Raw genomic sequence first — 24,132 nt, forward strand, 5'->3', positions numbered from 1 at the left:
ATTCAGCTATAACATATATGCATCGATGCACATAATGTTTACGTGGTGTTACTGTAGGCCTACCTTAATGTTACTTCACACTTCCACAGCATGTATTGTATTATTATAATATTATTATTGGCTGTCACTTGTGAAATATTCTCAGCTAGGAACTCAGCTTCACTTCTTCTTTTTATTCAGAACACAAGGCAGGACCTTACATATTTGAGTTTCTCTTGCCACATTCAGACACCTGAAACTGTCCATGGTTTCACCTTTCTATATAAAGCCTCTTTATGTCTGTCAATAGACCACTAAATGGTCTAAATTTAGATAGAGAGCCACTTGGTCATGTGGGTCTGTAGGGAATTTCACTGTTCATCTGTCTTCTGTTTCAGTACTCGATACAGGAAGCACTAATATAAAGGTTGTGTCTGTCACAGCGTCACAGCATACCATTCTGTAACTGCTGCTCTACACCAGTGTTTCCCAAACATTGGGTCGGGACCCATTTTTATGGGTCGCGATTAAATATCCAGTTTTATTTTATTTATTTTTCATTTCCTACTACTTTTAATTACTTCAAAAGATTAATGGAAGAAAAATCTAAACCTTTTGGACATAATTTTTCAAACAGACTTCATATAGGCTATTAAAAAAGAAAGAAACTTTTGAGGAGTAGCCTAGTGAAAATAGCAGATCTACAACCTTGCAACGTGGCGTGAACCGACGCGTTATGAGCTTGTAGATCTGCTATTAGTTTGGGTCCCGGGCAAACGTCTAATCTCTCTTTTGGGTCTTGAGCTAAAAAGTTTGGGAATCACTGCTCTACACCCTCCACAGACCAATAGTGTGGGTTGGCAGCAACAGATAATTGTTCAAGGGGACTTGGCATAATGACTACAATGGAATGGAATGAAATGTTAGAGTATATAATATTCATACGTTTTTGAGCTGTGATTTGTTCTCTTTGTACTGACAAAACTCCTGGAACTTCAATAACTTGTGGTTTATAATTTTATGAGTTGCTTATTAAATGTGGCTAATGGTTACTAACGTTATTAACTGAAAGTTTTGAAAAACATTTCAGAATATTGAAAAAAGCCGATCTACATCTATACGCATTATGACTTTGTAGATCGGCTATTTACTCTGGTAGTTCCCCTCGTACAGGGTCTAGCCTAATTTCTGAGCAGGAGAGGCTGTACTGTGATCACTGACTTGGGATGGAAAAGGTTTGCCATTTATTCATTGCCTTGTTGGTTGCAGTAGGTTACCTGCAGTAAGCTACATTACGCACTATAGTCAGTCAGTGGTGTGGTACCCATTCAAACAGAAGACTCATATATCACTGCATTTCAAGGTTTTGGTCTAGTATTGTATTTTATGACCACTAGGTGGAGCTATTGTATTAAAAACGAAATGTACCCAAAAGTTAGTATCTTGACTTCTAAAGCTGACAAAATAAGTATCTAAATGTCGGTTGACATGCTATATCCGTATTTTCTCTTAGACAAGTTGTGTTTTAGTGTGTACAGCTAAATTAATGTGGCCAAACATATGTGTTGCCTCATGCCCTCATCCCATTTGTTTTGATAATGGGGCCAGTGCCCAGGGGCCTCGGCCCCAGCCACCCCAAGTGCCAGGCCTCTGGTTCTCTGGGCAAACTCATGATACTTTGCCCATTATAAGGGGCCAGGTTGGCTGAGGCTCCTGGATGTCAGAGGCCCCTGAGCACCAAGGACTTATCACAAACAAATCTGTAATAGGGCTTCTTCTATACACCTTCATCTCCCTGCTGAAACAGACCACTCAACAGTAGATAATAACAATAAAATATAAAAACAAACTCTTCAAGAAGTCTGATTTGTATTTAATATTCTTATCATGTTAAAGTAGTATGTGTAGAGCATGTAATATATGCAATACAGTTTGGTCTTTCCAGAACCACATTGCACCATAATAATGAATAGTCAAATGTTATTACTCAAGGAGGGATATTTCTACTCTCCTTGCTTCATGGATGAATATTATAAGCCTATATGCAAACATACTTTGTTTCTATGTTGGTTGGTTATATAGACAGGGGAAGCGCTTGTTCCGCTGTGATAAATATCACTGTGCTGCCATGGCTAGAAGGTCTCTGGTAGTTGCCCTCATGCAGGGTTTAGTCTCATTGCTGGGCAGGAGAGGCTTGTATTGTGATCACAGGCTGCGGAAGGAAAACATCAAAAGGTTTGACATTTATTCATTGCATGGTTGGTGGCGGTAGGTTACCTGCAGTATAAATGTAGTTAGTGGTACCATTCAAACAGAGAAGGCATGTGCCATGTCAAGAATTCACCACATTGATCAAATGGAAGCTGATTTTTAAAATATCTTTTCAATTGTATTATTTACTCATGCTCATTCTAAATTAAGATGAATTATAAATTGATGAGCCTTGTGTTTACCATTTTGGAAGCTGGTGAGCAGCAGTTGACCACCTTGCAGCAATAGGAAGCAAGCGTGCAGGAGATGGCCACCAAAGCAGCCTGGATGAGAATGAACCCGGCGAAGAGGTGATTGTTGCTATCCTGTTGGGAGCAAAGACACCATTATGTGTGCTGCACAGGATTTGCACTCTGACCAGTACTGTTCACCATCCCATACAGCTCACTTCAACTTTATTGTCATGTATTGTGTTCACAGATTTTCAAACTAAATCTCATTCTGATCAAGTATTATAGACCAATAATACTGTGGCAAAAATACCCTATGTATTCTGTGCATTTATCAGCTAAATGTTCACAGCGCTAAATGATGACTTCAAATGTGTCTGTCGCTGTCACGTAAACTACATAAAGTCAATAACAATGTCAGCCTATTATCATTTAAGAATATAGCAAGAATTAGAGCATGGGTGAACAGAGGGTCCGCAACCCCCAGGGGGTCCTCAGACTAACTTAGGGGTGGCCGCGTCATCTTTGTGTGATAAGATTTAAATTTTATTTTATTTTTCAAAAATGCAAATGTCTGAAAAGACACATTAACATGAATCCAGCATATTAATAGCAAAGGTTTATTCAAACAAACAAAATGTTTATTTACACTGATGTTAGCTGTCAAACAAGTCTATGAAGCCATCAGAGCTGCGGCATCACCTGGAGATAACCCATAGATACTTAAAAGAAAAACCTGTGGAATACTTCAAAGCTAGTCTCAAATCACCTCACCTTATGTTGACGGCAGATGGCGTAATCTTGACTTTGTGTCCACTGTTTCCATGAAGTCTCATTGTCGTAATAATCATAAATGTCATAGCAGAGTCTGTGTAGTGGGTGGTAACCGTCGGCCATAACGCCTGCACTGAAGAGTGCATTTATTATGGATGCAATAGAGGCCAACACCTGCATGCCCAGACAAGCCCTGATCTGAGGGAAATAAGAAGGGAAAATTTGTATTGAATTTGTTTATAGTTTTTTTCATCCATACATCATGCCAGGCATTCATTCATGTTGGAGGTCGTCTAGGACTTACAGTAGGAAGGTGGAGGTTCTGTGCTGCTATGGCGAGGCTCCCAGCTATTATCACCTGTATAGAGCACAGTAAACAACATTGTCAACGACATTTGCACGTTTCAACAGTGTAATACTAGATCAGTTTCACTTTAACCACTTAGGCCCTTAACTTTGTTGTATGACGAATAATGAAAATAGCCGATCTTCTATGGAGGTCACCGATAGGACTACCAATCTACAAGCTCACAACGCGTGGCATCGTGGGTCTGTAGATCTGCCACTTTTGCTATCTTTATTTGGACATATTTCGTTTTGTATTTGCATTTTGTTTTTATGGATGTGAGACATCAGCTCTCAACATAATTGCACATTGTCTATCCTGTCATCTTACATTGTAGGGACAACAAGGTTGGTACATAGGGAACATTTTTATTGCACACATGTGTATATGGATGCCAGACATACACACAAATAGTGGACCAGCCCTCAACATAATTTCACTTTGCATATCATGTCATCTTTTACACATTACATCACCTGGCTGAAGCATTGGTTCACTAAAGATTACTATAAATGCCCATGGTATTTTTCAGGCAATTCTCTGAACCACACATTTACAGTTTTACAATGAGATCAATTTGCTGTGCAGGTTACTGGTCTGGGTCTGGAGTGGATACAGAACTAGTGTAGATACAGAAATGGTGTGTGCATATAGGCCTGCTGTATGTGCACCTGCAAACTACCTGATATGGTAGGCAGGCTCTATACCGGATCAGACATGTCAACAATGTCCAAACTACAAAAAAGATGGTGGTGCATCTAGTGTCCAGTTCGGTGTGGTGTCAGCTTCAAATAACTTAGTAACTCTCAGACAAGTCTAGCAAGCTTTGACAGTACACACACACACACACACACACACACACACACACACACACACACACACACACACACACACACACACACACACACACACACACACACACACACACACACACACACACACACACACACACACACACACAATGTCTGGAGACCTCCTCCAACTACTGCTAGTTATATTTTAATATGTACGCTACCATACAGATTGGTAAACAAATTGGGAAACATGCCAGGGGAGGGAGGGGGGAGCCCTGGCTTGGGCTTCGCATAACGTTTATGCCGGACTTTGCATGACGTGTGTGCAGAGCTAGGAGAGGAGAGGAGAGGAGAGGAGAGGAGAGGAGAGGAGAGGAGAGGAGAGGAGAGGAGAGAGGAGGAGGGGAGCGGAGGAGGGGAGCGGAGGAGGGGACAGGGAGGGGAGGGGAAACATCAAACATCTAGATGTTTAACCTCTAGTTATTATTATTATTATTATGCACTTACCGGCAGGTTTAGAATGATGTAGAATACACACACATGCACATCAGTAGAAATGTGACTGGCAAAGGACAGCCCATACCAGGTGATTTGATAAAGACACAGGCCAATCTGAGTGATCTTGTAAAAGAAGACAAAATGAAGACAATAAGACATTTGGTTGAGATTTCAAAACTTCCATGTATCAGCTGTAAACAGCTGTAAACGGGGTAGGTAGATACTAGGTAGGTACCCCTAAAGCTTTGGGTTCTGCCTCCAGGAACTTGTGTTTGCGGTTGGGGTTCTTCTGGAAGGTGACAGCGACGAGGGGATCCTGTTGTTGAATCCCTTGTCCTCCAGTCCACTGGGATGATGGGCTGCTTTCTGTCCCCATAGCTGCCTCGTCGTCTACAAATTCAACATGTGCATTATAATGTATAAATTACACTGCAAAAGCCTATATGCTGGTTACGTAGAGCGCAGCCTCGTGTCTAAACATCATTTTGGTATATTTTGCATTCAAAACATACATCACAAGTCTTCCGTTTGGTTTTTCCATCTCTGCAGCTGGAATTAATTTATTCTGAAGAAGATAGACGCCGGAGAAGCACAATAAATAATCCTAGAGTAGACAATCCCAGACAAATGATGAGAAAACAGTAAAGTGTTTCTTACCTGCCATTGTTTCAAGATCCAGACTGTTTATTACAAGCTATATCGACCAAGAAAGTTTACACCAACGCCCCAAAACTCTATCTCTCTCTGTTGTGTTTGGAGTCAAATCCCACCCCCTTTTTCTCAGTGAAATTTGACTCAACACATTTCCTGTCCCATTATGCGGAGTCACACACATTCTGTGGAACGATTTGACCTACATACCAATAAACAAAAGTCAAACTCATTAAGACATCTGATTTATATTGCATATTCTTCACATGTTAATGTGGTATTTATAGTACCTGTAATGTATGTGATACATTTCCAATATATTGTTTTTTCTAGAACCACATTGCACCATGAACAGTCAATGTTATTAGTGTGATATTTCTACTTTCTTTGCTTCATGGTTAAATAATTAGGGCCTATATGAAAAAAGAAAGGAGGAAAAAAAACAGTTTACAGTATACGTAGTGTATCAAACATCCAGGCAACCTGCAGAGAGCTTACTGTACATAAGGATTTACAAGGCTTGTTGCAAAGCATTGGTTAGTTATATAGACAGGGGAGCTGCTTGTTCCGCTGTTACAAATATCACTGTATTTGATACATATCAATGATATTTCTAAAACTAGAGCATCTTTGTCAGTCCAAGGTCCATGGAATGTTCCTCAATATTCAGCCCCATTGTGCTGCCATGGGTAGAAGGTCTCTGTTGCCCTCGTGCAGGGTCTTGTCTTATTGCTGAGCAGGAGAGGCTTGTACTGTGATCACCGGCTGGGAAAGAAAACAACAAGGACATTGAAAAGGTTTGTCATTTATTGCCTTTTTGGTGGCAGTAGGTTAATTGCAATACGTAAGTGTAGCTAGTGGTGCGGCGGTGCCCAATAAAACAGAGGAGGCATGTGCCATGTCATGAATGTGCCATCTAACATTGATCAAATGTAAGTTGATTCTTTAAAAATATTTTCTTTTGTCATTATTTACGCATGGTCATTCTAGATTGTGATTCATTATAAACCCCTTCCCACTCACTTGAAATGCCTGCAATTTACTTTAATTTTGGTATCCAGTGGGAACGTGTGCTGATTTCAAAAGCTGGCATATTTTGTACCGTCGATATCACGTCACCCTACCATGAGTGTGAACGTAAAGTGTCCCTTTACCATCAAGACAGTGTGTCATGATGGTGCTTACGTAAAAGAAGTTAGTTCTGCGTTAGTTCCATGAACAAAACTCATTTCACTACGTAATTTTGCTGTCTTTCGCTTGTTTGCCAAACATTTATAGCAGGGACTGAGACACATGAGAGCAGGTTGGGGGAAAGAAACACACAGAACCACAAATCTGGTGTAGCTCGCATGAAGCCGTGTCTTACTTAATCTGGCCTGTAACCTCAAATTAGTTTGACGCCCCGTGCAAGAGATTCGCTGAAAAAAGCTCTTGTATGCATAGTGGTGGAGATAAAGCGTGTGTGTGTGTGTGTGTGTGTGTGTGTGTGTGTGTGTGTGTGTGTGTGTGTGTGTGTGTGTGTGTGTGTGTGTGTGTGTGTGTGTGTGTGTGTGCGTGCGTGCGTGTGTGTGTGCGTGTGTTGAGGCTGGGTTGAGAATAGGGTCGAGAGAGCGTTGGGTATGGTGGGAGAGCGAGCGTGCCTGTGTTTACTGGGACGAGAGAGTGTACGTCAGTGTGACAGCGAGGCTGCCTTCAACCATGGCTAGACTGTGTGCTTAATGAACAAAATGCTTCCTAAGTATGTAAACAAAAGAAAGGTGAAAATATATTTGCATGGGGTGGAGAGTCCAACTACGATGTGATAGAAAGTAACATAACTACTTTCAGTAGAGGTTTAAATTAGCTGGTCTGCAAGCTTGCACATAATTATTTGTTTCTTCTCATTACAAATATATAATTTAGCATCGCCAAATGCATAGTCTCATGCGCGTATAGATACCTCTTTCACAATCATTAATCAACTACTGTACCCGTTATACAGTAGTATATTCCTCTAGTGGGAAAGGTCACATGACTGAGGCATGTGGGATTGGGAATGAGACTCCCACTGCCTAGGCCGGCAATTTATGTATTTTCTTTAGCCAGCAACGTGCTGCTATTCCAGTGATAACAGCTTATGAATTGATCAGCAACCCTGATTTACGAATGTTTAAGTTCCTTCTACAAATCTCTTTCTCTCTCCCTCTCTCTATGTCATCCTCAGATCTCCAGTCATCTTGATTCTCCATACATCTCATATTATGCTCTCTCGCCAGCTCATTTGTGCTGTCCGCACCAGAATCATTCTTCCACATTCAACAAATATCCTTCATATATGGATCCACTATTATTGATCTAATCTCTGTTGGTGGATATTGCATATTTGTTTTATCTTGAGTGCATTAACCCTGTATGTTTACCATTAGGGGGGCTGGTGAGCAACAGTTGACCACCTTGCAGCAATAGGAAGCGAGCGTGCAGGAGATGGCCACCAAAGCAGCCTGGACGAGAATTAATCCAGCGTAGAGGTGAGTGTACCCTTCCTGTTGGGAGCAAAAACACCATTATGTGTGCAGGGATTGCACTCTGACCAAATACTTGCTGACCATCCTGCTCACTTCAACTTTATAGTCATGTGTATTATAAAAAATGAAATTCTTGTTTTGGCTCTGACCTTCTGTTTCCCAGACAGCCTCTCTAGAAGCAACTACAGTATGTACAATGACATCAAACATTGCGTCGTTCACGCGGCTCACGCCATAGGGTGTATACATTCCCTATGCCAGATAAAGTCAATGACAATGTCAGCCTATTATCACGATAAAAAATAGCAAGAATTAGGGCATGGGTCAACATAGGACCCCCCCCCCCCCTTTAGGGTGGGCAACAGATTTGAGTGTGAAAGGAACCTATTTTATTTTATTTTTTACCCCAAAAAAATCTAATGTCTGAAAGACACATAACATAAATCCAATTAGCAAAGATAATTTGTAAACAAACAAACCAAGCATTTATTTACACAACAGTGATGATAGTGCTGTCAAACAAATCTATGATTTGAACAGACATTGATGAGACAATAAGCAAACATTGTGAGATAGCTTTGAAACCCTCATATCAAATTGCATGGAAGGCTTTCTAAAAATATAATAAGATTAATAATAAGTGGTGGACCTCACCCTAACTTGACGGCAGGTGGTGTAATGTTGACTTTGTCTCCAAAGTGTAGTGTCGTTGTGATATTCATCCCACTCCCAGTGCCAACAGACGCTTTGTGGGTGCGGGTTGATCATAGTACCTGCACTGGCGTATGCATTTACTATGGTTGCAAGACAGGCCAAAACCTGCATGCCCAGACATGCCCTGAGCTGATAGAAAACGGAGGGGAATTTTTTTACTTGATTGTTTGATACATTTAATTGAATTTGATTGTACGTTTTTGTCATCCATATCATGCCAGGGATTTATAAGTTGGAGGTCAACTAGGACTTACAGTAGGGAGGTGGAGGTTCTGTGCTGCTATGGCGAGGCTCCCAGCTATTAGCACCTGTAAAAAGCACAGTCAAAATAAAAAACATTGTCAATAAACGATCAGTCTTGCCATATACTGTATGGTCCTGGATTGGCCTCTTTTTCTTTCTGAATTTGTTTCAGTTTAAATGTAAGCCTACACCCAGCTCTATGCTGTCCCTAACCAAGGGCATTTTAAATCCTATTTACATTTTAAAGCAATAATCAGTAAGTTTTATATATGTTGTCTCCCTCTCCTGATGGAGAGAGGTAATTACAACAATGTCCAAACTACAAAAAGGTGGTGGTGCATCTAGTGTCCCGGTGAGTCGTCAGCTTCAAATAAGTTGTTGTTGTGTAGGGTTCTCAAACTTTTTCATGTCAAGGACCCCCAAATTGATATGTATTTGGCCGCGGACCCCCATCTGAAAAGGTTTTGTTCCAGAGTTTTTTTTATTTTATTCTAAATTGTCCAAAACTTCAAATGCTTAAAAGTAAATCAAAACGTATAAATTGATAAAGTGGTTAAAATGATTGTGATGCTATGTTAACTACCTTTAGCTGGGGACCCCCTGGAACCCCCCTCCCCCAGGGACCCCTGGGGGACCCCACTTTGATAAGCACTGTAACTGACACCACCGGGGTCTAAATGTCTCAATGGAAGAGTAGAGTAGCACTAGTGAGACCTTCTCCAACCATACATTGTATTTATACGCCACCATACAAATTGGTAAAAATATCATTTTATTCATTAAAATAAGCCCTGTATTGTAGCTTAAGTCCAAAGCTGAACCACTGGAATGTTGTACTTTACATCAATATGAAGTTAAACAAGAAAGTTGTAAGAACAATGCCTTTGTTTTTCTTCAAGCACAAACATAAATAATTAAATACATCTCTACAACTGGCTTGTTTATCTTTTCTTATGTCCTATGCTTGTATGCCCTGCCTCTTTAAATAAGCCTATTTTGTTTTGTTCCCTGTTCTTGTGTTTTCATCTGTCTTGTTGTTGTTGTTGTTTGCTTGTTCTAGGCTGGTTTCATTTATGAGCAAAACTAACTTTGTAACTCATTAGTAGCAGCAGTAGTGGCTGTTTTACACAGCACAATCCGCAGTGAGTTTCCAAATAGCATTTGGTTCCATTTGTTCACTTACAGTGCAGTTAAATGAGCACTTAGGACTTATGTGTATTATTATTTTTTTAATTATAAAAAAAAAAACACTTACCGGCAGGTTTAGAATGATGAAGGTTACCAAGACATCTGTATCAGAAATGTAACTGGCAAAAGCCACCCCACACCAGCTGATTTGATAAACACACAGTACAATCTGCGTGATCTGGCAAAAGAAGACAACATTAAATTAGAAGACAATAACTGTACATTGGTTGAGATTTCCATGGACCAACAGCTGTAAAGGGTAGTACTAGGTATACTTAGGTACTGATAGGTGGAAGTAGGTAGATAGGTAGATACTAGGTAGGTAGATACTAGCTATACTAAGTAGGTAGATACTGGTAGATGCTAGGTAGATACTAGGTAGGTAAGTAGGTACTATAGGTACCCCTAAAGCTTTGGGTTCTGCCTCCAGGAACTTGTGTTTGCGGTTGGGGTTCTTCTGGAAGGTGACAGCGACGAGAGGATCCTGTTGTTGAGTCCCTTGTCCTCCAGTCCACTGGGCTGATGGGCTGCTTTCTGTCCCCATAGCTGCCTCGTCGTCTACAAATTATAATGAGCAAAAGCCTTTACTGGATATTTAGAGCGCAGCCTCGTGTCTAAACATCATTTTGATATGTTGCATAGGATCAAAACATGTAATACGATACGATTCGCGAGACTTCCGTTTTGGTTTTCCATCTCCGCAGCTGGATTCATGAGAACACTCTCTAGACGCTCGAGTGGCAAATCCGCAAATGCTAGGATTTTCTCTTATCCCAAACAAAACAGAGAAAAGCAGTGGTGTAAACTATGTACATTTACTTAAGTACTGTACTTTGAGGAATTCTTAATTTACTGGAATATTACACTACAGAAGCAAATATTGTACTTTTTACTCCACTACAATTATTTGAAAACTGTAGTTAGTTACTTTGTAGATTTTGATTATTATTACAAAACATGCATTACTTCACTATTCAGCCCTATACATACTTGGGCTATTTTCATTTTTATACATTCGGAAACTTGTAAAATGGGACATTCTGCTAAATGAGTACTTTTACTTTCATACAGTATATTTTAATGTGAATACCTTTGTACTTTTACTCAAGTAAATTTTGAATACCGGACTTTTATTTGTAAAAGAGTATTTCTACATTGTGGAATTGGTACTTTTACTTAAGTACAAAATGTGAGTAGCCTACTTCTTCCACCACTGAACGAATCCGGACCGGAGTCTTCCGTTTTTGTTTTCCATCTACGCAGCTGGAATGAATTTATTATGGAGAACGTAGACGCTCGAGTGGTAAATCAAATGCTAGGATTTTCTGCTATCCCAAACAAAAAACTCAAGACAATAGACAGACAAAAGTGTTTCTGACCTGACATGCTTTCCAGTCCCAGACTGCAGCTGTTTACAAGGTACTAACAAAGTTTACACCACCAACGCCCCAAAACATTCACCGACACCGTTATGTTTGGAGCGGTTTGGAGTCAATCCCACCCCATTTTACTCAGTGGATTTGGACTCGTAGCCCCAATACACAACACATTTCCTGTCCCTTTACGCAGTGGTGTAAAGTAACTAAGTAGGCCTACTCAAGTAGGCTACTGTACTTAACTTGTAACAGAGTATATCTACATTGCAGTATGTATTGATACTTTTACATATGTAAAACATGTGAGTACTTCTTCCATCACTGCCTTGACGAAAAGTTAAAAAAAACGCATTCTGTGGCGCGCGCGTACATGCACACGCATGCACACACACACACACACACACACACACACACACACACACACACACACACACACACACACACACACACACACATGAACATTACATACAAAAATACAATCATCTTTATTTTATATTCTGTACATGTTAATGTATTACTTGCAGTGCCCTGCCAATGCGATACATTTCCGATGTATCCAGCATTTCCAGAACCACATGTTAATTAACATGCAAAAGTGATAAAGGAGTGATATTTCCTCTCTCTTTGCTTCATGATGACTAAATAATATAGGCCTATATAAAAACATAGAAACAAACAGCACAAATGGCACAGGCCTATTACTGAGTAGAAGCAGTGTTTCAAACTTGTTTCAAACTTCCAAGCAACCTGCAGAGTACTTACAGTACATATTAAGGATTTACATGGCTTGTTGGAAAGCTTTGTTTCTGTGTTGGTTATATCAGTGGTTCTCAACCTGTGGTTGGGGACCCCCCCACATGAGTTTGGGGGGGGGGGGTCCCCAGATGACAGTAAAGTGACAATTTAAGGACTTTAAAGACCTTTTTAATACCTAAAAAAAAGAGAGGAAAAGAACAAAGAAAATAAATGAAATGAAAAAAAGACAGCCATTGCATCAAAAGTAAAAACAAAAAAAAGTCAAACATTGGCCAAACTGTCAAATAATATAAGCTGATAGCTGATCTACAAGCTCACAGCGTGAGGCGTTGTGAGCTTGTAGTTAGGCTATTTTCACAATTTTTATCTGTGGAACTGAGTCAAACTAAATGTAATGCCTCAACTCCTACAATTCCAAGTGCTTGTCAGGGTGGGGGTCCCCAGTTTAAATCTGATTATTTTGGGGGGTCGTGGCCTTAAAAGGTTGAGAACCACTGGGTTATATAGACAGGGGAGCTGCTTGTTCCGCTGCAGTGACAAATATCACTGTATTTAATATTAGTCAATGATATTTCTAAAACTGAGGCATCGTTGTGAGCCCAAGGTCCATGGAATGTTCCTCCATTTTCAGCACTGCCATGGCTAGAAGGTCTCTGGTAGTTGCCCTCATGCAAGGTCTAGTCTTATTACCGAGCAGGAGAGGTTTGTACTGTGATCACCGGCTGGGAAAGGAAAACAAAAGGTTTGTCATTTATTTATTCATCACCAGGTTGGTGGTGGTGGTAGGTTACCTGCAGTACATAATAGTTAGTGGTACCGTTCAAACAGAGGAGGCATGAGCCATGTCACGTATAATAGTTAGTACTTACTTACTGCCCTTTATGCCGGCTGGCATCATGTAGGGCAGCAACAAAGGATCTCCACTCTAACTAATAGTTAGTGGTACCGTTCAAACAGAGGAGGCATGGTGCCAGGTTCCAGGTTCAATCCCCGGCTCCTCCTGGCTAATATAAGTGTCAAAGTGTCTTTGAGCAAGACACTAACCCCTAACTACTCCCGATTAGCAGGTTGGTGCCTTGCATGGTTTTCTCCGCAATGGATGAATGTGAAGTACATTGTAAAGCGCTTTGAAAGGTTGGAAAGACTAGAAAGGTGCTATATACTGTAAATGCAGTCCACTGTCCATTTACCATTATGATTCACTTTAACACTGTTCCCACTCACTTGAAATTCCTGCAATTTACTTTAATTTAGGTGTACTGGGGGAACATGCACTGATTCTGACGGTATCTTTCATACCATCAATATCACATCATTGTACGTTGAGTGACAGTGAACGCAAAGCGTCCCATTACCGGTACCATTGACAGTGATGGATGGTGCTTATGTAAAAGACGTTAGTTCTACATTAGTTCCAACAAAACTCACTCAAGTAGTGTAACTCCTTTCAGTACATGTGTGTAGGGAGTGGGCAAGGGCAAGAGAGAGAAAAAGAGATATGGTTATATTAGCCAGTCTGCCAGCTTGCAGATAGATATTTGTTGTTTCTGTTCATCTCAAATGCATAATGTAGAATCCCCAAATGCACCTGTTATATTCCACTAAGGTGAGAAAAGTCACATGACTGTACTTAACCATCAAGCATGTGGGAATGACTCCCATTGCCTATGCCGGCAATTCGTTTTTACGCAGTTATGTGCTGGTATTCCAGCAGAAACACAGCTGGTGAATTGATGAGTCACGCTGCCTTACGAATGTTTTAGCTCCTTCTACAAATATCCTTCATGGAGTGCTCCCTGTATGTTTACCATTTTGGGCGCTGGTGAGCAGCAGTTGACCACCTTACAGCAATAGGAAGCAAGCGTGCCAGAGATGGCCACCAAAGCAGCCTGGACGAGAATGAACCCGGCGAAGAGGTGTCTGTAGCCATCCTGTTGGGATCAAAAACATTATTATGTGTGCTGTACAGGACTTTCACTCTGACTAAGTACTGTTGACCACCTTATACATCTCACTTTAAGTTTAGTGTCATTTGTATTATTATAATACAATGAACTCACTTGAAATTGACGGCAGGTGGTGTGCTCTTCACTTTGTTTCCACTGTTCCACTGTTTGCCATGTAGTGTCATTGTAGTATGATAGATCCCAGTCAAAGCAGTGTATGTGTTCAGGAGTATCAACCAAGTCACCTCCACTTAAGAACGCATTTAATAAGGATATAATACAGGCCAACACCTGCATTCCCAGACATACCCTGAGCTGATGGAAAGATTAATAAAATAAATGTTTTTAAAAAACGGTGGAAATCACTCATCATTGATTCTTAATATTTTTATGTGTACACAAAATCAAATGTATGTGGATTGTATACTGTTTTTTTTTTCTTTTTTCCCATCCTTAGCATGCATGACACGCATAAACTCCATATATGGGCATAAAGGGGTCCGAGCGACAGATACAGAAATCTCCATATATGGGTATAAAGCGACACAGACAGACAGACGGAGACAGGTACAACGGGTACTCTGACAACGGGTACAGCGGGTATTTCATAACTGAGTGGGGCATGCATCCAGGCATTTAAATTGAAGGTCGTCTAGTACTTACAGTAGGTAGGTGGAGGTTCTGTGCTGCTATGGCGAGGCTCCCAGCTATTATCACCTGTAAAAAGCACAGTAAACAACATTGTCAACGACATTAGCGTGTTTCAAGTCAGTTTCACTATAATCTGGCATCTCTATTTTGGGCATGTCATTACTATAGATATAAAGCTAACATGCGACACATTGTCAGCTTGTAGATTGGCTATTTTTGCACTGTTATACGGCAAAGTATAAAATAGGGCTTAAGTGGTTAAACCCGCTAAAGTCTGTTAATTCCTTTGCAAAAATGCATTCAAAAGGGGATGGGGGATGGTGTACCCAGAGGAGCAGGTGGGACATTCTACAAGGTTGGTATATGAACATTTGTAATGCACACATAGGCCTATGGATGTCAGACATACACACAAATAGTGGAGCAGCTCTCAACATAATTGCACATTGCCTACCTAGCCTATCATCTTGTACACATTTCCTAGACATCACCTGGCTGAAACATTGGTTCACTTGTTTTTACTCGTTCTAGGCTGGTTTCTTTTATGGGTGATAACTCTTTGTAAAGTGTGTTTTAAAGTGCAACAAATTATTATTACTATTATCAAAGTAAAACCTTCAGTGCTTATTTAAATCAAATTAAATGAGTGTACAAATGCATCATTTGTACATGGTACAGTGTATTATTATTATTGTTATTAGTATTAAGCACTTACCAGCAGGTTTAGAGTGATGTGAACTATGCTCTGTGTCGTATTAGCCAGGTCACTGGAAAGAGCCACCCCAAACCAGGTGATTTGATAAACACACAGTCCAATCTGAGTGATCTTGCAAAAGAAGACAGCATTAGATTAGAAGACAATAACTGTTCATTTGGTTGAGATATCAAAACTTCTATGGGTCAACAGCTGTAAACGCGGTAGGTAGATACTAGGTAGGTAGATACATGTGGTGGTAAAAGTAGAAATACTTTGTACTTGCGTAAAAGTACAAAAGTATTGGTATCAAAATGTACTTAAAGTACCAAAAGTAGAAAGTATTCATTATGCATTGGCTATTTTCAAATGGGCGAAATGTATATAGGGCTGAAGTGTTTGTATGTTTTGTAATCATAATAAACATCTACAAAGTAACTATTAACTAAAGTTTTCAAATAATTGAAGTGGAGTAAAAGGACAGTATTTGCCTCTGAGAGGTAGTGGAGTAGAAGTAAAAGTACTGAAAAATGTAAATACTCCAGTAAAGTAAAAAATACCTCAAAATTGTACTTAAGTACAGTAGTACACCACTGGAGATTTCAAAACGTCTATGGATCAACAGCTGTAAACGCGGTAAGTAGATAGCCTGGGTAGGTAGATACTAGGTAGAGAGTTACCTAGGTAGAGATACTAGGTAGGAGATACTAGGTAGGTACTAAATATTAGGTAGGTACCCCTAAAGCTTTGGGTTCTGCCTCCAGGAACTTGTGTTTGCGGTTGGGGTTCTTCTGGAAGGTGACAGCGACGAGGGGATCCTGTTGTTGAGTCCCTTGTCCTCCAGTCCACTGGGATGATGGGCTGCTTTCTGGCCCCATAGCTGCCTCGTCGTCTACAAAGTCAAATTTGCTCGTTAGATCATTTTATAGCATATATTTTTGCACTCATCGAAACATCTTATTCAGTGCTATAGTCTTTTGTCTCGGGCATCTTATATCTTCCATGTATTCTTTTAGGGCAGTTTTGAAAGTGAGTAGGGTTTTACACTCCTTTACTACTTTTGGTAGGGCATTCCACATTTTTGTTGCATGTAGCAGGAGGAGAACGAATTATTCACCCAAGTGTTTGTGCCAAATCTGGGTTGGACGTGATCAGTGGAGCTACTGGTGTTGTGATTGTGGACTTCATTTACGTTTTTGACAAAGAACATAGATGCCCATGGCCAGTGATGGAAGAAGTGCTCACATGTTTTACTTAAGTAAAAGCATAAATACTGCAATGTAGATATATAGCCTACTCTGTAGTCCCATATTCAAAATATACTTGAGTAAAAGTACAAAAGTATCGGCGTCAAAATGTACTTAAAGTAACAAAAGCAAAAGTACTCATTGTGCAGAATGTCTCATTTCACAAGTTCAAAATGTATAAAAAATCGTTAGAAAATAGCCAATCTGCTATTTTCAAATGGCCGAAATATATATACGGCTTAAGTGATTAGTGTGTTTTGTAATCAAAATCTACAAAGTAAATACAGTTTTAAAATAATTGTAATGGAGTAAAAGTACAATATTTGCCTCTGAGATGTAGTGGAGTAAAAGTAAAAGTATAAAAAATTGGAAATACTCCAGTAAAGTAAAACTACCTCAAAATTGTACTTAAGTAAATGTACTTAGTTACCAGTGCAAAATAAAGAAGCATGAACCATTTTTTTCTGATTCCAAACAAAAGAGCTGATGAGACAATAGGAAAGTGTTACTTACCTGCCATGGTTTCACGATCCAGACTGTTGTTTATTACAAGCTAAGGACCAGCAAAGTTTACAGCAACGCCCCCAGCCTCTGGATGTCTCCGTTATGTTTGGAGTCAACGACCCCACCCCCTTTAGTCAGTGGAATTTGATCCGTGGCCCCAATACTGCCTGCAACACATTCCTTTCGCTTTAAAAGGGCTATCACTGTCTGTGAGACGATCTGACCACAGATCAGTCTTTGTTGTTGGTACATATATAGGCTAGAACACTGTTTCCCAAACAGTGGCTCGGGCCCATGTTTGGGTCGCAGAGAAAACATTTTTTTTTTTGTTTCCTACATTTAAAAAAAAATATATATATTTCAAAAGAAGATTAATAAAACAAATCACAACTTTTTAAAAACAATTACAACATTTTTCTGCAGTAGTTGGAGGTGGTCTGCAACTCTGCATACTCTGTTGAGAAATGTAGACCCTTGTGCCAGGAGGACACCTGTTGGTTGACAAGTGCTATTGCATGAAACTATGGACTGCATATTTATGTGTTGATAACTTCAGCTGGTATCAGCCTCTGCGTCCAGACCAGGGAGGGACATTACATCCTTACAACTTCACAAAACAAGTGATTTGTTAAGACTCTCCAGAATCACATATTTCATTCAGATCCATTTGAGTAGATGTACCCTAGCCTGAACTGAGGACCCCCATCCTGACAAGCACTTGGAATGTAAGAGTTGAGGCATTCAACTTTGTTTGACTCCGTTCCACAGAAAAAATATTGTGAAAATAGCAGATCTACAAGCCTACGCCTCGCAACACGAGGCGATGTGAGCTTGTAGATCAGCTATTTTCACAATGTTTGCACAATGTTTGCCTCTTTCTTATATCATTTGACAATGTTGGACAGTTTTTATAGTATAGTTAATTAATTTTAATGCAGTAATGGTCTTTTTCTTTTCAAGGTTTTAAAAAGCTGCTTAAAAGTCCTTACATTGTCATCTAGGGACCCCCCTAGGGATCCCGACCTACAGGTTGAGAACCACTGCCCTACAGGGTAGGCAAAAATGTTGAATTAAAGGTGAAGTGATATTTTTGGTTGAAACTGTTTATTTTGTTTTTGTTTGTTGTTCTTGTTAAAAAGTTAAAGCTCGATCTATATTCTGTTAGTAATCATTGCTGTATAGAGTGTTAAAAGGAGTCTCCCTGTCTCTCAAGTTTGAAACAGAAAATAATTTTTCGTGTGCAGGGTTGCCAATGCCAGTTTCATCCAATCAGGGGAGAGTAGCATCCATCAGCTTCAAATTTACAGTGAGAGAGAGAGAGAGAGAGAGAGAGCTCAAGCAGGTGCTCAATGGAGATAAAAGTTGAGTTTAGAAGATGAGTGCTTCTAGGATCAACGGGAACCAAAACTTGAAAAATAGCGGAGGAGAGGGCGTAAAATCAAGGTAGGCCTACTTAAATCATGTCCACACAATTTGAAAAGCCAAGATGTTTCGATGAGCAACTGGTCTTCATCATACTTGCCCTGATGAAGACCAGTTGCTGGTCGAAACATGTTGGCTTTTAAAACTTTGTAGATATGATTAAAGTATAGGCTGCCTTGATTTTACTCCCTCGCCACCATTATTTTTGGACTGCTCAGATCTTTCCACTTTTTAAATTTTACAGTGTTGTTTCTGGCTGCTCATGTCTTTGTGTCATCACTTCCAATTGCGCTTGTTTATCCAGCAGATTTATTGCTTGTAACAATACAGCTCACAACAAGGTTAATATAGGAAACTCCCTTGATTGTATGTGAACCTTATTTCTGTACTTGCATGCAGTGGCTGATGCAGATTTTTGATAGCAGGACTTAAAAACAACTTGGCAAACATGTCAGGTGACATCAATTCAATCTGTACAGCACAAATTGACAGCGACTTATTTTATGAGACAGAAATAAATCAATTACTTAGTTGAAACAAATCAATTACTTTTACATTTTGTTTCTTGATAGTTTGTTTCTTAAGAGTTCTGGATGATGTGCATCAACAAGGCGTTGTATCGTGAGCTTAGATCGGCTCTTTTAAGCAAAGAGATTTGTGTAGACTAGAGGGGAAAAGGAGGAGACCATAGACCCCTGGGGGTCTATTAAGTAGGGTTTAAGTGATTAACATGTATGCACACATTAGATGTAGCACCACAGTAAGCTCTGAAACTCATTCAAGGGATCACAGTTGGTGGTTTGAATGCGAAACCCAACAAATCATAGTGGAGTAACGCAAATTAACATGAATGGCCCTGTTGCATATCAATGGGGTGTGTAGGCTACTACTAGCAAACCACTGCTAGAGAAAGTCTTCTTTAGTTATTTAGAAATCTATGTACAATTAAAATAGAATAAATAAATGTGTAAACAGAGATGTCACATTGCAATTTCGCGATCAATGTATTAAATAATGAAACTACAAACTAGCCTAATAAATATACAAACCAGGGAGTTTTTTTTGTCATTAAGTCATGTTTTCAAACTCTCTTTCATGGTCTGTGTCTTATACAGTTGGCAGGAAGCATACTTCAATTCAATTCAATGTGGCTTTATTGGCATGGGAAACATAGTAGGCCACATTTACAATGCCAAAGAAAGTGTGAAATCAACAAACAAAAAAATAGTACAGTTAAGAATATACAGTAGCCCTACTAAAATAATGAAACACTGCGTGCAATGTGTACTAGTGCAGCTTTGTAGTCAAGTATAGCCTATAGGTACAATAAAATAACTTAAAAAATAGAGATACAAGCTGAACAAACAGCTTCTGCTGTTGGAAACACACACACACACACTCTCTCTCACTCACTCACACACACACACACACACACACACACACACACACACACACACACACACACACACACACACACACACACACACACACACACACACACACACACACACACACACACACACACACACACACACACACACACACACACACACACACCTCGTTGATGGTTGATGACAAGTTGCTTCCCAAGAAATCTCCAGAGAATCAGTCATTGATTGCTTTTCTGTTTGTTCCTGGAGACGATTCATCCAATACTATGCATGATGCTTTTTGTTCCCTATTCTAGTAGCTGTCCCCACCCTCTTCTCAACTTCTGCTATGAAATAACCAGTGGTGGATAAAGTACTCAACCACAGTACTTGAGTCAGTATTCAAAAGTACAAATTACAACTTATATTTCTTCATATCAATGCGTTGCTGACTGTATGGAATTTAGCCCCCCCCCCCCCCCAAAAAAACTTTTTTAAGGATTTTCCACCATCATAATATAGTTAAAATAGCAGATCTACAAGCTGAAGTAAATACTCAAGTAAAGTGCAGATACTAAAAAAATGTACTTAAAGCACAGTACTCAAGTTACTGTCCACCACTTGAAATAACCAGCGATGACCTTGGGATCACAGTTTGTTGTAGTCTTGAAAAGCCATCAATCACTCCCTTTAGACAGGCTATCAACATGCCACATCAAATTAAAACCATCTTGTTATAACAATAAATATGTTCACGTTTATGGCGTAGAAATAACGCATAAAATGCAAAAAACAAACAAATAAACTAAACAAAAACTATGATTTGATGCACAGCACCTCCACGCACTGCGTGCAAACAGGACACGTCTTCTTCATGGTGGTCAGCCAGTGGTCCACACACTTTGTGTGGTAGGCATGATAACATGGCAGGACCCTGAGCTTCTCTCCTTCCTTGTAGTCTTCCAGGCAGATGGCGCACATGTCGTACGCCGCGTCCCCTTTCTTGTACGTGTGGATGGGGAGCTTCTTCAGCAGGAGTCTATTTAGCACAAAGTTGCTCATCAGGAGTATAGCAATAAAGGGGAAGATGATTATGCAGACAGGCATGATGGTGAGTACAACAATGATGAGATAGGTGAGAAAAAGCGGGTAGATGGAGAGGACAATCTGGGCCCCCTTGTCATAAGTATAGTTCTCTTTCAGGTAGATGGCGGTCTCCTCAGTCACAAACACAGTTGGAATTTGTATCTGCTTCCTAACATCTTTGGAGTCCATTCTGATGAAGTCATTGGAGTCCACATTGTGAATTATGGCCGCCTGGTATCCTGCTTCTTCAGCGTTGAGGACCTTGATGTAAAAGTTGCAGTCAGATCCGTTGATGAGGATGATGAAGGGCAGGGGGAAGGCTCTTCTTCTCAGAGATGGTGGTGGTGCGTTGATGGACTCACAGGCATTCTCTGGCCGCGCTACAACCAAGAGGCCCCTCAGTCCATCGTAGAGCTTGATGTGTTTGCCGAGATGCACTGGAAGGTCTTCAAAATTCATCCTTTTGTTGTCGTATGAGTAAGCAGAGATGTCTGCCTGTACAGGCAGCAGGTTGAGGAGGACAGTTAAAATGATATAGATACCTGTGGTCGACAGCATTGTTGTTATGAACTTAAATTCCATCAAGGAGACAGAATTCCATCAAGGAGCCTTTTCAGTGTGTTAGAAAGTCAACAGTCAGCCAAGAATCTTGTGAGTAGTGAGCACACTCCACACAGGGCTCTGAGGTCTCACACATTTTACTCCATTCTTTGAGACACACCTCTGAATGAATGTGAAACCCAGCGAATCATAGTAGAGTGGCACAGCGCAAATTAACATGACTGGCCCTATTGCATATCAATGGGTTGGCCCTCAGTGTCTCTGACAGGCTGCTTTGGTTTCTGGTGCCCATGGTGCTTGGCTTTTCAGTCAAGCTCAGAAAATTCATGCCTTTGGTGGACATGCTAATGGGAGGCTTTGTCTCCGACACTGCTGTGGCCCAGAGGAGAGGAGTGCTACAGGTATATCACACAAGGTTAGTGTCCTGCCTGCTGCCTCAGGAATGAGCATATCTAGTATGAAGTGAACCTTCCTTTAAATGCTTTTTTAATGATTATGACATGCCCCTGTTCTGGGCATGTCATAATAGGCATAATAGCATATCTACAAGCACATAATGTGTCACAACGCATTGTCAGCTCGTAGATGTGCTATTTTCAGCAAGAGATAAGGTGGAGAGGGGAAAAGGGAGGGGGCCAAGTATAGACCCCTGGGGGACCCCTGTCAATAGTGGTTAAAGCACACTTAAAGATTCTTAAGTCTATTCGCAATGTGATGAAACGTTGTGAATCTTTGGTCTGAACTATAGGTTTTACAAACTGGCTTTTCATTTATCAGGAGTTTAAGCCTTTAGGCTATTGTTTTATCTCCTCCTCCACAATTGCTATATTCATCCATGATGTTATGTAAATTGTAGAGACTTGAAACGATGCACACTCATAATAAATGTGTGAAAAGTGGACATTGGTGCTATTATTAAAATTAACAAGTCAATGCATTTTAAAGGCCACAACTCCCTCACCCTTTGTGTGATTGACACCCAAAATTGAGTGTAAGCAGGGTTTGAGTTGTGTGGGACAGTGGGAGCCTGTGGGAGTGGGAGCTGAGCAAGAAGAAGGGGTCTGAACTAGGGGTCGCTAATACATTACCAGGAACCATTATTTCTTATTACAAATAATGCATTATTTTCAATGTAATGACAAGCATTTATATTAATTTGATAAATAGGCTAAAATAAATATTTGTTTCCTTCAAAAAGAACTAAATGCAGCACAGTTTGTTCAGTTGCTCTGGCCCTGGATTGTCATATTTCAGACTATTGAAACTTTGTTGTTGCAATATTGCCAGCAGTTTTGGTTGGTTGATACAATTACGTTAACGTTAGTTATTTTTGACACCCCACAAAGCTCAGATTATAACTCAAAACACTAGTTTGAGTGTTCCCTTGAAGCATGTGACTTTCGCAGAACTCACATGTAAAAGCTGTGAAGCTTCCAGCTTCCAGCATGTGAGCTATGAGCTAATGAATTTGAGACAGGGTATGGCCTATCACATTAATGACCATAACTCAAGACCATCCATCACTTTCAAATTCTCAGACATTTTCCTCCATTTCTATTTTCCCCTTAACAACTTGAACCCCAGCATGCCTATTCTGGGGGGAACAAAATAGCAGATCTACAAGCTCAGGTTGATCAGCTATACTGTGTCACGATGGATGGTGTTTTTTTATGACGTTAACAGATTATTGCACATTCACTAACCCCGTCAGACCAAATGCAGACAGTTTAGGTCAAGGCCAGACCGCAACAATTAGCCGCAACTCCTTGCAACAAAATTGTTTTAAGGCCAGTCCACACCAATGCAACTCCTTACAACTGCTATTGGGGATAATGGTTGTAACTAAGTAGTTGCATGTTCCAAGGAGTTGCAAGGAGTTGCATTGGTGTGTACTGGCCTTTAGTCTAATTATTTTATTCTTTATTGTCATTTCTTATTATCTCCGCCAGACCAAAGGCAAGGGGGAGGTTATGTTTTCATCCCTATGTGTGTTTGTTTGTTTGTGTGTTTGTCTGTCTAGGGCTAATCTCGCAAACCACTGGACCGATCAGCGGCAACTTTCTCGTGCACACTGCCAGTAGACCAAGGAAGGAACACATTTTGTTCACATAATGGAAATCAATGCCGGTCGGATCGTGCTGAAGCCTTGCCAAATATGGAGTCAGACATCATACTGTAGATATGTTATGGATGACTGACGTCCTAGACTTCAGTCTCCCAAATACGGAGTTCCACTCAACCTGACAGATTTGTTCCACTGAGCGCACTTTCTAGTTTTAATCTTAATTAATCTCTTAAACCCTATATACTTAGTCGATTAGAGTTTCCCAGTCTCCCCCTCTACACTAAATATCTTCGCAAAAAACAGCGAGTTGCGATGTGACGCA

The 24,132-nt window shown here is 40.2% G+C and overlaps 3 protein-coding genes across 4 annotated transcripts; all 3 read right to left on the reverse strand.

Moving 5' to 3' along the window:
- Positions 1–1,829: 1,829 nt before the first annotated feature.
- On the reverse strand, positions 1,830–6,206 carry LOC308102314 (uncharacterized protein). Of its 2 annotated transcripts, XM_080451974.1 has the most exons (8): positions 5,490–6,206; positions 5,345–5,397; positions 5,068–5,222; positions 4,842–4,955; positions 3,499–3,552; positions 3,195–3,392; positions 2,433–2,555; positions 1,830–2,191 (listed from the first exon to the last, which is right to left on the reverse strand). In XM_080451974.1, exons 3-8 carry the CDS (start codon positions 5,206–5,208, stop codon positions 2,153–2,155), a joined length of 669 nt encoding a protein of 222 aa, XP_080308100.1. In that variant the 5' UTR covers positions 5,209–5,222; positions 5,345–5,397; positions 5,490–6,206; the 3' UTR covers positions 1,830–2,152. The 2 variants fall into 2 exon arrangements, with proteins under 2 accessions (XP_080308100.1, XP_080308099.1); XM_080451973.1 differs by lacking the exon at positions 5,345–5,397.
- LOC308101432 (uncharacterized protein) lies at positions 6,111–17,530 on the reverse strand. Its single transcript, XM_080450852.1, has 14 exons — positions 17,316–17,530; positions 16,293–16,447; positions 15,577–15,687; positions 14,874–14,927; positions 14,325–14,525; positions 14,073–14,195; positions 12,955–12,986; positions 11,600–11,625; positions 10,536–10,690; positions 10,200–10,310; positions 8,956–9,009; positions 8,642–8,830; positions 7,883–8,005; positions 6,111–6,248 (listed from the first exon to the last, which is right to left on the reverse strand). Exons 1-14 carry the CDS (start codon positions 17,320–17,322, stop codon positions 6,210–6,212), a joined length of 1,380 nt encoding a protein of 459 aa, XP_080306978.1. The 5' UTR covers positions 17,323–17,530; the 3' UTR covers positions 6,111–6,209.
- Positions 17,531–20,914: 3,384 nt separating this feature from the next.
- LOC308101433 (E3 ubiquitin-protein ligase RNF13-like) lies at positions 20,915–21,742 on the reverse strand (the record flags this gene model as incomplete). Its single annotated transcript, XM_080450853.1, has 1 exon — positions 20,915–21,742. One exon carries the CDS (start codon positions 21,740–21,742, stop codon positions 20,915–20,917), a length of 828 nt encoding a protein of 275 aa, XP_080306979.1.
- Between the last annotated feature and the right edge of the window lie 2,390 nt (positions 21,743–24,132).

The sequence above is a fragment of the Gymnoscopelus braueri genome (genome assembly GCF_963280865.1).
Source record: "Gymnoscopelus braueri genome assembly, chromosome: 15".
In the NCBI taxonomy this organism is placed as follows: domain Eukaryota; kingdom Metazoa; phylum Chordata; class Actinopteri; order Myctophiformes; family Myctophidae; genus Gymnoscopelus; species Gymnoscopelus braueri.

Excerpts from the sequence above, each read along its gene's own strand:
- LOC308102314 (XM_080451973.1), bottom strand. Across the intron at positions 3,393-3,498 it reads AGAACCTCCACCTTCCTACT|ATCAGGGCTTGTCTGGGCAT; the intron begins GTAAGTCCTAGA and ends TATTTCCCTCAG. Across the intron at positions 2,556-3,194 it reads CCATCTGCCGTCAACATAAG|GATAGCAACAATCACCTCTT; the intron begins GTGAGGTGATTT and ends TGCTCCCAACAG.
- LOC308101432 (XM_080450852.1), bottom strand. Across the intron at positions 15,688-16,292 it reads CAGAACCCAAAGCTTTAGGG|ATCACTCAGATTGGACTGTG; the intron begins GTACCTACCTAA and ends TTCTTTTGCAAG. Across the intron at positions 10,311-10,535 it reads CAGAACCCAAAGCTTTAGGG|ATCACGCAGATTGTACTGTG; the intron begins GTACCTATAGTA and ends TTCTTTTGCCAG.